Genomic DNA, 12,238 nt, shown 5'->3' on the forward strand with positions numbered 1-12,238 from the left:
GCATCTCACTATCCCATCAATAAACGTATTATTTTGTATGTCCAAACAAAAAAGTCATAAAATTTGAACCGAATGTCCAATTTCAAATCCATTTTGATCATCTTTGAAACAACACCAATGTCGAATATGTTTTCAAAGTTTGAAATATTCACTTTTTTGCAACTTGATTGACAAATATGAAATTTTCTAAAACCACACATTTCTTCGTGGAGTTTCAATTTGTGTTTCATTAAGTTTCAGGATTGCTTGATGATTTCTCGGCTTCATATGGGTTTCACTGTGGTAAAATTGTGGTTTGAGTTTTACCGAGTTTCTGTCAAGCCTCATTTTAGACTTTGAAACTTATTTGAAATCTCACTAGTTGTGGGAAACATCATTGAAATGACGACGACGAGGAGAAAGCACAATGAATAGTTGAATCCCTCGCTTAATCCTTTTTTTAACCTCGGCTAAATTCCAGTTAAGCATCAATAAGAGGGGACATACAATGAATAACCGAATCCTAAATTAAGACTCAAGTAATCTTTGTTAACCTTATAAAATATATATATTTGAAAGCCACAGTTAAATTGAAATGTTGTGCATGAGCAACTTGAAACAAAGGAACAGCAATGAAAGCGGAAATCGGAGCACAGATTGGCTTTGATGAATACATAGTTACTTCTACAAAGTGTGCGTCTTGTCCATCGTTTCGGAGCACAGATTGGCTTTGATGATACATAGTTACTTCTACAAAGTGTGCGTCTTGTCCATCGTTTTCCAATCCAACGGCCCAAAAACCACAGATGGAGCAGGAGTTAACCATAGATGGATTTAATGTCAGCTACCCACGCAATAAGGCTTTATTGATGCAATAAACAAAACGAATTTGGCGACTGAGCAGGTTCGACAGTCTGCTGTACATATATGTTTAGGCACCAGGCTACAACTCATTTTCAACCCTGTTTATCTCTGCTGCCCGGCAGGCACACAAACGACCAACCTTATAAAAAAATTAAAAGAATACAAAAACGCTGAGCCCCACAACAGAAAGAACCTGCCTGAGCTCTGATTCAGTAGAGAAAAACACCCCTCAAAGACCTATATTTACTGGAAGAAGAAGCAGAGCCTAGGGGCTAAAAGAGAAGAACCCCGCAAAATTGGTCGGCATTCGACGGGGCTAAAAGAGCTGCACTGCAGATTTCAGCTTGTTCTGCTTCCACTTGGGGAGCTTGTAGAACGCTGTCCTTTTCATGCCCAACTTCTCGCGGAACTCGGCCGTCGATAAGTAGATCTGCATTCGGTTTACAGAAGCAGCAGCACATGTCAGGTAGCAGTACACGAGGGGGTAGGGAGTGGAAGAGGAACAGTTCATCAGTCACCTCTCGCTGGGTGATGTCGATGTCGGGCGCAGGATCCTCGGATGTGGTTACCAGGCGTTCGTACGGGAAGACTGTACGCCCCTCGTCATCCTCTGGCTCGTCGTCGCCTGCGCCATCTTCCTCCTGTATTGCCTTCCCTGCCTCTTGGCTCGCTTAATTTTGCAAAGGTCCAGAAAGGAGATATGTAAGGCAACAGAAGTGCTATCACAATTGGCATCACAAAGTCTAAGCAGTTGTATTGCACAATACCTTTTACTGACTTCGGTATTGTTCTTTTCAAGGGACCCTCCAAAGAACTGGTGAGCTCACTGATAGCTGCCTCTTTCGACGTATCAGGTCCGGTTGATTTAGGGAAAAGCTTTTTAACAGCAGGGGGAGGGGTGGAAAGATTCCTGGTACTAGGTTTCTCAAAGGCAGAAGTTAATGCTGCAAAGGCCGGAGATCTGCCTCGAACGCGGTGGCACTCCGGGCTGGTGGACATGCTTCTTGAGCGCTGAGCTTTATCTTGTGCTGCACCTCTTCCTGAAACTGCTGGTGTTCGGCGTTTTGGTTTCTGACAACACAGAGTAGAGATGTTTTGCAGAGGGTCATTAAAGCAATTTATCAGTAAAACAAAATAATACCAAGATGCATACTACTTAAGATTGTAGTTAAAAGATATTAGTGCCACCATACATGACGAAAAGTAAAACTGTATTGATCAGTTCCAAATTATGTAATCGAACAAGAAAAAAACAGTTATTCCACTACAGGACTACTGTTACCCAGTTCGTACTCCTTATTTCAAAATAAAGTAAAATAATAAACTCGTCACCAGGCACTAGCCACCTGTGGTACTTTTATTTAGAACAAACAGCCGAGGACCACAGGGAGGCCAGGCATCGACCCTGGGTGGGCTGAGCGAGGACAGACATCCAACTAAGTGATACTCAATTATCTCCTTATTTCAAACTAATGTGCAGCATTGTGTTTAGGCTCATTCATGTAGATGACAAAATGGCTCTACAAATGCTGAACAATGGGCTCATTCATAGGACTGTCGACTGTACGAGAGGTAATGATCATTAGTCAGTAGTCACATGCATATATGCACACTTCAGCACCAATATCCGCAAACGCAAGAGTATATCACAAAACATGGGAAGACTCAGCCAGCCACTAACAAAGCAAAGAAATGACAGAATGGAAGTATCGTTTACAAGCCATGGAACCTAAGATTTCCACCGAGGACTGCAAGATGATTAGATTAAGACTTACATCAAGCAATTTAGTTGCTCCACCCTTTAAAATGGCAAGCTTCCTTTGGTATGAACTGCCATGCATCTGCAACAAAAATAAGAGTTAGTGAGATGCATTTTATTCTAGAACTAAATAAGGATTAAGGGATAATTAGGTGCTTGTGCAATCATAAATAAACAGAAACTGCAATTAATTTCACAACAAGCGCATGCAATTTATATACCAACTAACAAGCAATGCCTCACCAAAAAAGCAAAAAAGAAGAAAAACGTACCAAAGATTTTGCAGAGTCCCAGGTGAAGAACCTAGTAAAAAATTGAGGCTCACTTCCTTCCGAGACAGTGAAAATCGTTGTTTCCCGGGAGAGATTTTCCCTAAGGAAATCGCGCACGAGAAATTTCTGGCACAGTTGCAATGAAAAAAAGATAGTAAGAGAGCAAATAGGAAATGTAAGTTCTAATTAGACTACGCAAGATTTTGTTATTACCTCTCCAATATCCATAGCTTGTGTTTTCACTTTAGCATCAACCTCCTGACCAAACCAAACAAATATGTACGAGTGACAATCTAGAACAAAAACATCCTCTGCTATCAGATCATCCTGAGTAAAGTGATATACTTCTTTGACCTGTTCAAGTAGAATTTGAAAGAAATTGGCATTAGACATGCAACGGGCATTCTCAGGTAGAAAACCTTCACGTTGTTGTTTTGCTTACCCTCAAGTTGCCATCTTGAACCCCCCAACAGCAATATTGTTGGCACCGGAAGAACAGAAGTGTCAGTACATGTTGGAATGCAAACTCCACTGAGTAGGACATCATACAATGACTTTGTGAATACCTTTGGGTAAGATGCATGAAAAAAGACGAGGGTCACTTTCCTGCTCTGTTTCTATTTTCTTGTTTGAATACTTCACTTTACCACCCAGTAATTCCCAGAATTTATCAGTTTCTCTGCCCTCCTTCTGTGATCTGGATGGCAGATCTGACTGTATAACCAAAAGGGGAACCACAAATTAAAAGATAAACAAATGGATAGCCAAACCGAAGTCAAAGCTATTTCAGAGCATAATCAAATAACACAATTCAAATCAAACCAACCAAGATAGCAAGGAGGGCGGTGACAATGGTGATAACCAAACAATACGATTCAAAACATCAGATAACCACAGATAATTATTAGAATTATATATATCATGATTAAAATGAGTAGACGCCATTTACTCTTGTGGGCACTTCTTTTTTTCCTTTTTCATGGCAATTGGAGAACATATACTAATAATGTAAACAAGAGCTCATTTTATGTCATCTATTGTTCCTTCAAGACTAATGAGCTCAGATACTGAATTTGCAACTGATACAGAGGAAAGTTGCATAAATACAAAAAAAAATGCCTAGGAAAGATTGTTCACACCTTAATTGCATCTAGCTGTCTCTCAATTAACTCCTGATCCAGTGAGGTAGTCAGGTTCCCAATCCATGTGAACACACTGTTTCCATCATGTAGAATGTAACAATATGACGAATTTAAGGATGAAGACACCTAGTGAAAGGATGGTAGAGATAAAGCAAATGATATGAAGATATGATCTTAATCACAAAAAAAAAGATTATGAACTTACTGCATCTGCTTGAATTGCTTGCATGTTTTCTGGTCCTGAGCCTTGAATCCGGAATAGCGCGAGTCCAGCTTCAGAGTAACTATCATCATCCAGACCATTTTCAGCAATGAATTTCTTGTATCCAGAGCTAAGACCACCCTACATCGGAAATTAGTGAGATAATAGATGTTACATTCAACTCGAATTATCTATCTAACAACTTCAGTCTGTCAGAAGCAAACCTTAAACACTTGGAGACTCTGAAATATGACAAAGAACTGAATTGGTTCTTTCCCTTCATAAAGGCGAGCCTGCACAGAAGAATAAATTAGAGAGTGGAAACAAGATTCACATATGAAAAACTAATGGGTTACTACCATGGTAGCCTGGAATTTTGCAGCCTGAACCATCTTGCTAGCCAGTGAAATTGCTGCAACCCTCTCCTCCTGAAAGCAATTAAGATCATTTGAATGCACAAATCCGCATTTAAAATAGGCAAATACACAACTATTCGTCCAAAAATCTGTTGTCTTATCAACAGAGAACAGGAAACGACTAGCAGCTTAAGACTGCTAATCTTCAGTTATTTTGGCTAACAAATTCAGAACAGATACCAATTACTGATTACCACCCATGTGTCATATCAATTCCAAACTCATATCTCAACTTGGTTTTGTGTATGGGTAGTACCTCAACACTCTTATTCCCAAACCATGTTCCAATAAGACATTCCTCTTTGTCCTCTCCAGTATATGTGTATTGAAAAATGTAGCAATCTCCAGTGTAAAATTTTGATTGTTCGGATGATGCCAGAAGAGTCTTGGCATTTCCATTTACACGCCAGACCTGATGTCAAGATGTAGAATACAAAACCACCATCAAACATGGACCAAGATAAAATGGGTGAATGCTGTTATGCAAAGAAAATTTTGTTGGAGGGTGAGCACGAAAGGTAAACGAGTGCAGATCAATGGCATGGCTGGGTTTAGGGATTTACAAGATGACTAATTTGTATGTGGACTATTCAAAGAGACCTAGCAGACTAGCACCTTAAAACATGTATGCACAAGACAGATAACCACTGATCACTACTCATACAATACAAATTTATAGGAAGTCATCAAAAAGAATACCTGTAAATGACCAGTGCAATCAATATAAGACTCAGGTTCTTCTGTTACAGGTGCACTTTTCATCAAGCCCTTGACATCTAATCCTTGACTTTTGAGGAGAGCTGTATAAAGAAAATACTAGATAAATATGTGTGATTTAATGAATCTTTTGGCAATCCGTAATACCAAAACTGATAATTTATAGACAGTAACCTGCAACTTTGCCTCTTCCGTCCTCAGACGACAATTTCAAATCAGGAGTTGGTGGCCACTCATTAAATTTTGACTTGAACGTTACTGTTTCGTATCCCTCAATCATTTTCATAACATGCGATTTTGTTCGGCTATCACCAGTGAGCAATTTCTGTACAAAAGTAAAGCATACTGAGCACGCAGCTACATCAAATATAAAACATGAGCATACTTTGATTGTAGGATTAGAAAGATATTTCCAGAGAATGCTATATGATATTTCTCCAAGGTGGTACTTTTTCTTAAGTCAGTTGAATATATAATGTATTGTTGTCGTTCTGAGACGGAAATAAGTAAACCGTCAAAAAGAACATGTATTAATGCATCCAAGTTGCTCCAGAACATTATCATACTTCTCTACAAAACTATAGTTGACTGTTGAGAATCAACAGGACATATTATAGTATCAGCTAGCAAGTGAGAACATTCATATTAAAAAAAATGACAAGCGCTCTCAAGGCGACATGCACCCAAACAGTTCCCAGAACTCAACTGAGGTTGGTGAGGAGGTTAAGCAGCCTCCCCCTACAACCGGGTCACTGTCATATTCCCACTTAGTGAAAATTTTACACTCTGGTCATCAGAGCCTTCAGGCTTTATAATACCTTTGCATAGATGTAATTAATATGTAGTAGAATCAATCTAGGCATACAAATTACCTCGGCAGCTTCACTTGCACCTTTCCTCTGTTGCAAAGAAGTAGTTCTGCCCATCCAAACATACATTTGAGCACCACAATCTAACAAGTAGCATTTGTTTGTCTCAAGCAAATCATGCGTCAACGATTCAAAACCAATAGGCTCCAGCTGTCCTTGATTAAAACTGAGAAGTCACAAAAATAGCTACTCAATTGGATATTCAAGAGTTAATATATCTCACAGTCATGGATGAAATCATGTGGATATCAAATTACTCTATTGGCTACTGATGATGTTGTGCTATGGGTATTTAGTGGTAATCAATTACCATAGCAATTTGACTGCAGCTTCTGTTTCTTCCCCAGTCTCCTCTGAAGCTGTCTTCCTCGGAAGAGGAGCAAAGCCACCAAACAAAGCCCAAAATTCACCAGCTTCGGCATCAGCCATCAACTTTCCATCCTCTACAGAGGACTCTCACTTGTCAGATCTTGTAAACGTGATTTGAAATACTCGAGGCACATTATGAGAGTTGCTTACCAACAGCTGCGACTTCACACTTCCCCTCATGGAAAGTATCTTTGATATACTGCACAACTTCGAGAGCTTTTCCTCTCTCTTGAATACATGAGTTGGAGCCATTGAACTGGAATATTTTGGACTTGGTATCCAAAATAAATATGTCGTCGTGGTTGAGGGAAGATCGAGCAAAAGGAACCTGGTTCGTGAAGTAGCCAGCACAATCAAGAAATGAACTAAACTTAAATTGAACAGGACATTAGAAAGCTTACCTCCTTAACATGAACAACATGCTTTCCTCTGCACACATATAACCTGGTAACGTGCTCCTGCTCATTGACTTCTACATGATTGAACCCAGAAGCTACCCCTCCTGGCTGTGGCATGATACATGGTCTAAAATATGAGAGCAACTTTTCAGTTTCATTGCCTTGCGATTCCCGGTACTGGACAGCACGCCCTCCAAGTGCAGCGTCAAGCTCCACAGTTAAAATTGCAGCAGTTCCTGCTTCATCCTTCAAGGACAAATATTCAGCATGTTAGTTGTCGCAAAGCCTGGGAAACAGGTCGGAATAGCTAAATCAAGTGGTGCATTGCCAAATGATTTGAGAATATACCTGACTAGTATCTTTACCAAGCCAATAATGGATATCATGGCGGAAGGAACCATTTTTCAAGGCTGTTGTCTGTAGGGAGACAAAAGAACATGAGGGCGGGATCTTTTGGTGCCGTAAGCAATAACATAAGGAGCTGAACTCGAGCCATACACAATCCGAACATCAAGATAAAATAAGTGTATTGGCATAAACAACCTAGCTTGTTATGGATATGAATAATGCGATGCACCAAAATGATTAAACATTGTACTGATATAGTGATGAGAAAGCTAATATTATATTTTGACCTAAGTTTTTTTTATTTTCAAAATAAAAAATTCTTCTACTTCTACAATTATGCACCAACAATGTTCCAAACAAAAAATGCCTGCATAACAAGGCATAAATATGCCCATACCTTTAAGATGATATATGAATCACCCATGTAAAATTTTCCATGTGAAGATGTCGGTACAGGAACTGGCTTGAAATTTTCAATACGCCATATCTCCAAACCGCTGTATTGTAATTAAGGAGCACTATGGGCGTATATGACACTCCTATGAACAGTACTTATGGGGATCAATGAAGAAAAGGAACTTCGAAAGGAAAAAAAATGCATTCTTTATCAGCATTTACTATTGTTTGCCTGATCTTTGCTTTAGACTCATCATCCTTACTGTTTTGTTTACTCACCGTTCCAATATAGTGTATCTAGCCATTTTTCTACTTCTTGTCCATAATGCAGAAAAGCTTGAGCGTCTTTGTAGAAAGAAGAACGCAACACTGTGACCATTATACAAATTACAAAAGGCCCTTACTTCTACCACTAAACAATGAGCATTGACGACATGATAGGTCTTCTAGTTCATGCTTGCTAATAACTGAACTGTGTTAGCGCAGCATTTTAACCATGAAAGAACTACTAGTATGACTTGGAATGGGGAGGGGGTATGACTTGTGGCAATTGAATGAAGAAATTTAAATAAGCATTACTTGTTGTCTACATCCTTAATACTATTCAGAATAGAAATTCAACAAAGTTTACTGTTAGAAACAGTTCTATCCCATCGATATAATAGACCTAGATGATTTCTGCTTCTTCTGCCGAGGAAAATCGTCCTGACCAGGCCCGGCCTATAATCTCAAGAAAAAAAAGCTAGAAATAGCGATGATTAAAGTGCTTTAGCAAAACTGATGATTAAAAGCCATGAAAAGGATACTCCTTCTGTCCAGCCCCGCGGAAAGCCGGATCCAAATTCTTCATAGAAATAGACATGATGGATGTTGCCGAAGAACCCTCGAATCAGAGGGGCGCTGGCGTTACGCTGCAAAGAGGTAACAGAAAAATGATCACCCATTATATATTATTAACAGAACCAATAATTCGCCGCCAAAATCCGCGACACTGCAAGCGCCCCCGAATTCAGCAATCCACCCAATCCCAACACCCCGATATAAAAAAGGTTGTGCCCATAATCCCCCAAATCGCCACGACGATCGGCGAAAAGAAACCGTGCGTGCAATCGGGCCATGTTTCGGTCCCGAAATCCGCAAGAAAGCCCGCATTGATTCGGAGAGGAGGGAAGAAACAGAGAATACGGATGGATTCAGAGAGTCGCTCACCTGAGGCCGCCCGTGCTGGCCTTGTCGACGGGGTTGGGGAATTTTGGGGGGTGGAGAGAGAGGGAAGCAGCATCCGTGGGGAGAAGGAGAGGGGCCGAAGTAAATGGCCATCCGCCGAGATCGGGTCCGGAGAGGGAAGAGGTAAACTGTGGAAGCTCAGCTTTTTTTCCAGTCCGTTCGTTCGTTGGCCTCCAGCGGAACCCCTTTTGCTCGTCTCGTCCTCATCTCGGCGATTTGCGGTCCACGACCATCAGATTTGAGCTGGCGGCTATAGCCTATCTGTGTCACTCCACTTGTCCTTTTTCAAAAAGGCTCCCTCCCTTTTAAAATATACTTTTTTTATAAATACACAAAGTTTGCGGATCCTTTCATTTATAGAAGAACGGAATAGCGAGTACAGTACATATTTAGGTTACATCACACAACACGTATGCTAGAGACGTGAGGGTAATGCCCCTGAGCCACAAGGAGACTGAAGACAGCTCTAATACCAAGAGTCTATCTCTCGCTTTTCATCGATACTAGGTCAAAGTATTAAAAAATGTTAGAAGAGATTGAAGTGATTCATTCCGGTGTTAGAACACAGCCGCCGCCTCCCAACCCTAAGGGTCGCCACAGGTTCCGCCGCCGCCTCGGTCCCCCTCCTCTTCCTCGTCCGGCAGCCGGGATCCGTCCATCTCTTTTTTTGCGTAGGTTTTGCTTCTCCAGCAACATCGACGAGACGACGACGGCAATGGCATGTTGGAACAAGGTCTCTTCGGTCTCTGCCTACTTCTACGATGTCCGATCCGACGTTGAAGAAGGGCCTGTGAGAGTTTGTGTCCCAAAATCCGTTGGTTCACTTCAGATCTTGGCAGTTTGTTTTTCTTTCAAGAAGAGCTTTTGGTTATCTATTGGTGTGGCGACTTCAAGATCTTCTTCGGTGTTGTTCTATGACTTGGTCTGATTTCTCTAACCCTCTGGATTGGTGGTGATGGATTGCAAGCCTGTTTCTACATGGCGTGATTCTCCAGCCGATGTTGCTTCATCGATTTTTAGATCTCATCTCAAAGGACGAGTGACTATTGTAGTCTTCAAAGCCTGGTATGGCCAGGGCGTTTGCAAGTGTCGTTTTTCTTTGTTGTTGGTTCAGTGCAATTTTCAATCTCTGGCGGGTAGCGTAAAATCAAATGAAGAAAAAGACTAGTATACTTTTTAATGTAATTTTATTATTTGTGAATTGTTATACGTCTAGTTATTCATCCATTATATTGGCCTTTGTTTTCCTTGGTATTAATCAAATCTAAGATGCCCTTTGTTCTCTATAAATTTGATCACACCTAAAGAAGTTGGACTTTTCAAGGAAAAAACATCTTATATTTCAGAACAAAGTAAAAGGCCGACTTATGTGCGTACTTGTCATGAAGTTTTTGCACCCGAGCTCAAATGAGCTCGGGTGAACGGTTTTTTTTTTAACTCTTCAAAAAATCTGAATTCTTTTTACGGCAAACTTTGACAAGCATTTTCAGAGTAATAATTTTGTTTTCTTTCACAACTACCACAAATGTTATTTTGTGATGAAACTTTGCAATCTCTTAAAACATTTGTCAAAGTTTTCCATAAAAAATCAATTTGTTTGAACATTTTTAAAAAAATAAGCTACTGTTCATCCCGGGCTCATTTGAGCTCGGTGTAGAAAGGGACTTCCGATACTTCTATGTTGTGTCTAAATCAGATACTTTTGAAACTTACGTGTACACTTCACCAAGGTATAATTGAAAATCCTTGTGTCATGTGTGAATCTGTCCATCTGATAACAATGGGAGTAAACTTCGTATCAAAGTTCATACATAAAAATATAGATAACTCCAAAATGACAACAATAATTAATGCGTGGATTACAACATAATGCTTGCTTATTGCTTCATGGTCTTTCGGTACCCAATGAAACATGTTCTCCTTGTCTTTGATCAACATGAACAACTCACCATACTCCGGCTTCATCAGGATCTTGGTGGCGGTGTGGAATGACAAGGTCATTTCCGTAGTTCCACACTCCACTAACAAATTAAATACTTTGTCCATGGCAGGAGCAATCATCTTGGGGACATGGTTGGTTGATGCTTCACCACTCACTCTTTAGTTTATGTTACCCAAGCTTTGCTGCTACGTACATAGAAATTGGTGCTTGTCCTCTTCAACTTTTATGTTGGATTTAGCCTTGTATTTACCCAATGTTTTCCCCTCTGTATCTTCAATGATTTTGCATGAGCTTCCAAATCATCGTTTTCTTATACCTCACTGCTGCATAAATGGAGGTTGTTTCCCCACCGACATGAGTATTTTCAAATATGGCATCTGTTGGGGAACATTGCAGAAAACAAAAAATTTCCTACATTTCACCAAGATCCATCTATGAGTTCATCTAGCAACGAGTGATCGGATTGCATCTACATACCTTTGTAGATCACGCGCGGAAGCGTTCAAAGAACGGGGATGAGGAAGTCGTACTCGACGTGATCCAAATCACCGGAGATCAGGACTGTGAATCCTCCAGCCGGTTAGGCGTCACGTTCTGGGCATCTAAGAGTCATTGTGGATCGCCGGTGAACGAAGTTTGTGAAGGTTTGGGAGTCTACCTTGAAGACTTACCAGAGTGATTGGGCAAGGACTGGGTGTCCTTAGCTCAAGGGGAATAAGGTGAAGACGCGGTCTTCTAAGTTGAATCTCAGCCTCCCTAACCATATGTACAATTGTCACAACAACTGGAACTGGTCCAACAAATCATTGTCTTCAAGGAGTCACTGGTTTCGTCCTTCCCATTCCTTTACTTATTGTTGGCCCTGGTGAAGTCATTGTATGATTGCATTATCTTTTTTCTTCACTGAGTAACTGATTGTTCTGATTGGCTTCGCACTATCTTCCTACCTGATCTATACTACCTAGCTGCTATTAGTCATTGTGCTTTCACTTCATTGAATACTTGACTATGGCTTGCTTAGTGTAGTCTACCTTCCGCTGAATGGTAATAGGTTTATTTCTATCGTTTGTCTTCTGAACTTCCATGTTTTGAAGACTTTCATAAAAATCGCCTATTCACCCCCCCTCTAGTCGATCACTAGCACTTTCACACATGTTAAAGTATAGATCATAAAGCCTCTTCAAACTAACAAACTATATTCTCAGTCATCAAACAATTGCAATTCATCTTATTTTTAGGAAGGGTCTATGTCAGAGCTTTGATTTAGCAGACTCCACATACTCAACTATCATTTAGTCTTTCACAATTGCTAACACTCACGTGATATTTATGGGTTCA

At 40.3% G+C, this 12,238-nt stretch overlaps 1 protein-coding gene across 1 annotated transcript; it reads right to left on the minus strand.

Moving 5' to 3' along the window:
* Positions 1 to 812: 812 nt before the first annotated feature.
* LOC125528662 (villin-4-like) lies at positions 813 to 9,178 on the minus strand. The gene is made up of 23 exons (XM_048693103.1): positions 8,941 to 9,178; positions 8,538 to 8,642; positions 7,733 to 7,832; positions 7,336 to 7,404; positions 6,991 to 7,233; positions 6,740 to 6,917; positions 6,531 to 6,663; positions 6,224 to 6,386; positions 5,526 to 5,676; positions 5,334 to 5,434; positions 4,891 to 5,046; positions 4,578 to 4,646; positions 4,443 to 4,511; positions 4,222 to 4,359; positions 4,014 to 4,142; positions 3,441 to 3,588; positions 3,317 to 3,330; positions 3,088 to 3,228; positions 2,875 to 3,000; positions 2,619 to 2,684; positions 1,611 to 1,914; positions 1,362 to 1,513; positions 813 to 1,273 (listed from the first exon to the last, which is right to left on the minus strand). Exons 2-23 carry the CDS (start codon positions 8,591 to 8,593, stop codon positions 1,160 to 1,162), a joined length of 2,820 nt encoding a protein of 939 aa, XP_048549060.1. The 5' UTR covers positions 8,594 to 8,642; positions 8,941 to 9,178; the 3' UTR covers positions 813 to 1,159.
* Between the last annotated feature and the right edge of the window lie 3,060 nt (positions 9,179 to 12,238).

Source organism: Triticum urartu, unplaced genomic scaffold (genome assembly GCF_003073215.2).
Source record: "Triticum urartu cultivar G1812 unplaced genomic scaffold, Tu2.1 TuUngrouped_contig_5021, whole genome shotgun sequence".
NCBI classification, from domain to species: Eukaryota; Viridiplantae; Streptophyta; class Magnoliopsida; order Poales; family Poaceae; genus Triticum; species Triticum urartu.

Coding starts and splice junctions, on each gene's coding strand:
- LOC125528662 (XM_048693103.1), bottom strand. CDS start 8,593: ATGTCTATTTCTATGAAGAATTTGGATCCGGCTTTCCGCGGGGCTGGA. Junction 3,001..3,087: donor AAGCTATGGATATTGGAGAG/GTAATAACAAAA, acceptor CAACTGTGCCAG/AAATTTCTCGTGCGCGATTT. Junction 2,685..2,874: donor GGGACTCTGCAAAATCTTTG/GTACGTTTTTCT, acceptor TTTTTGTTGCAG/ATGCATGGCAGTTCATACCA.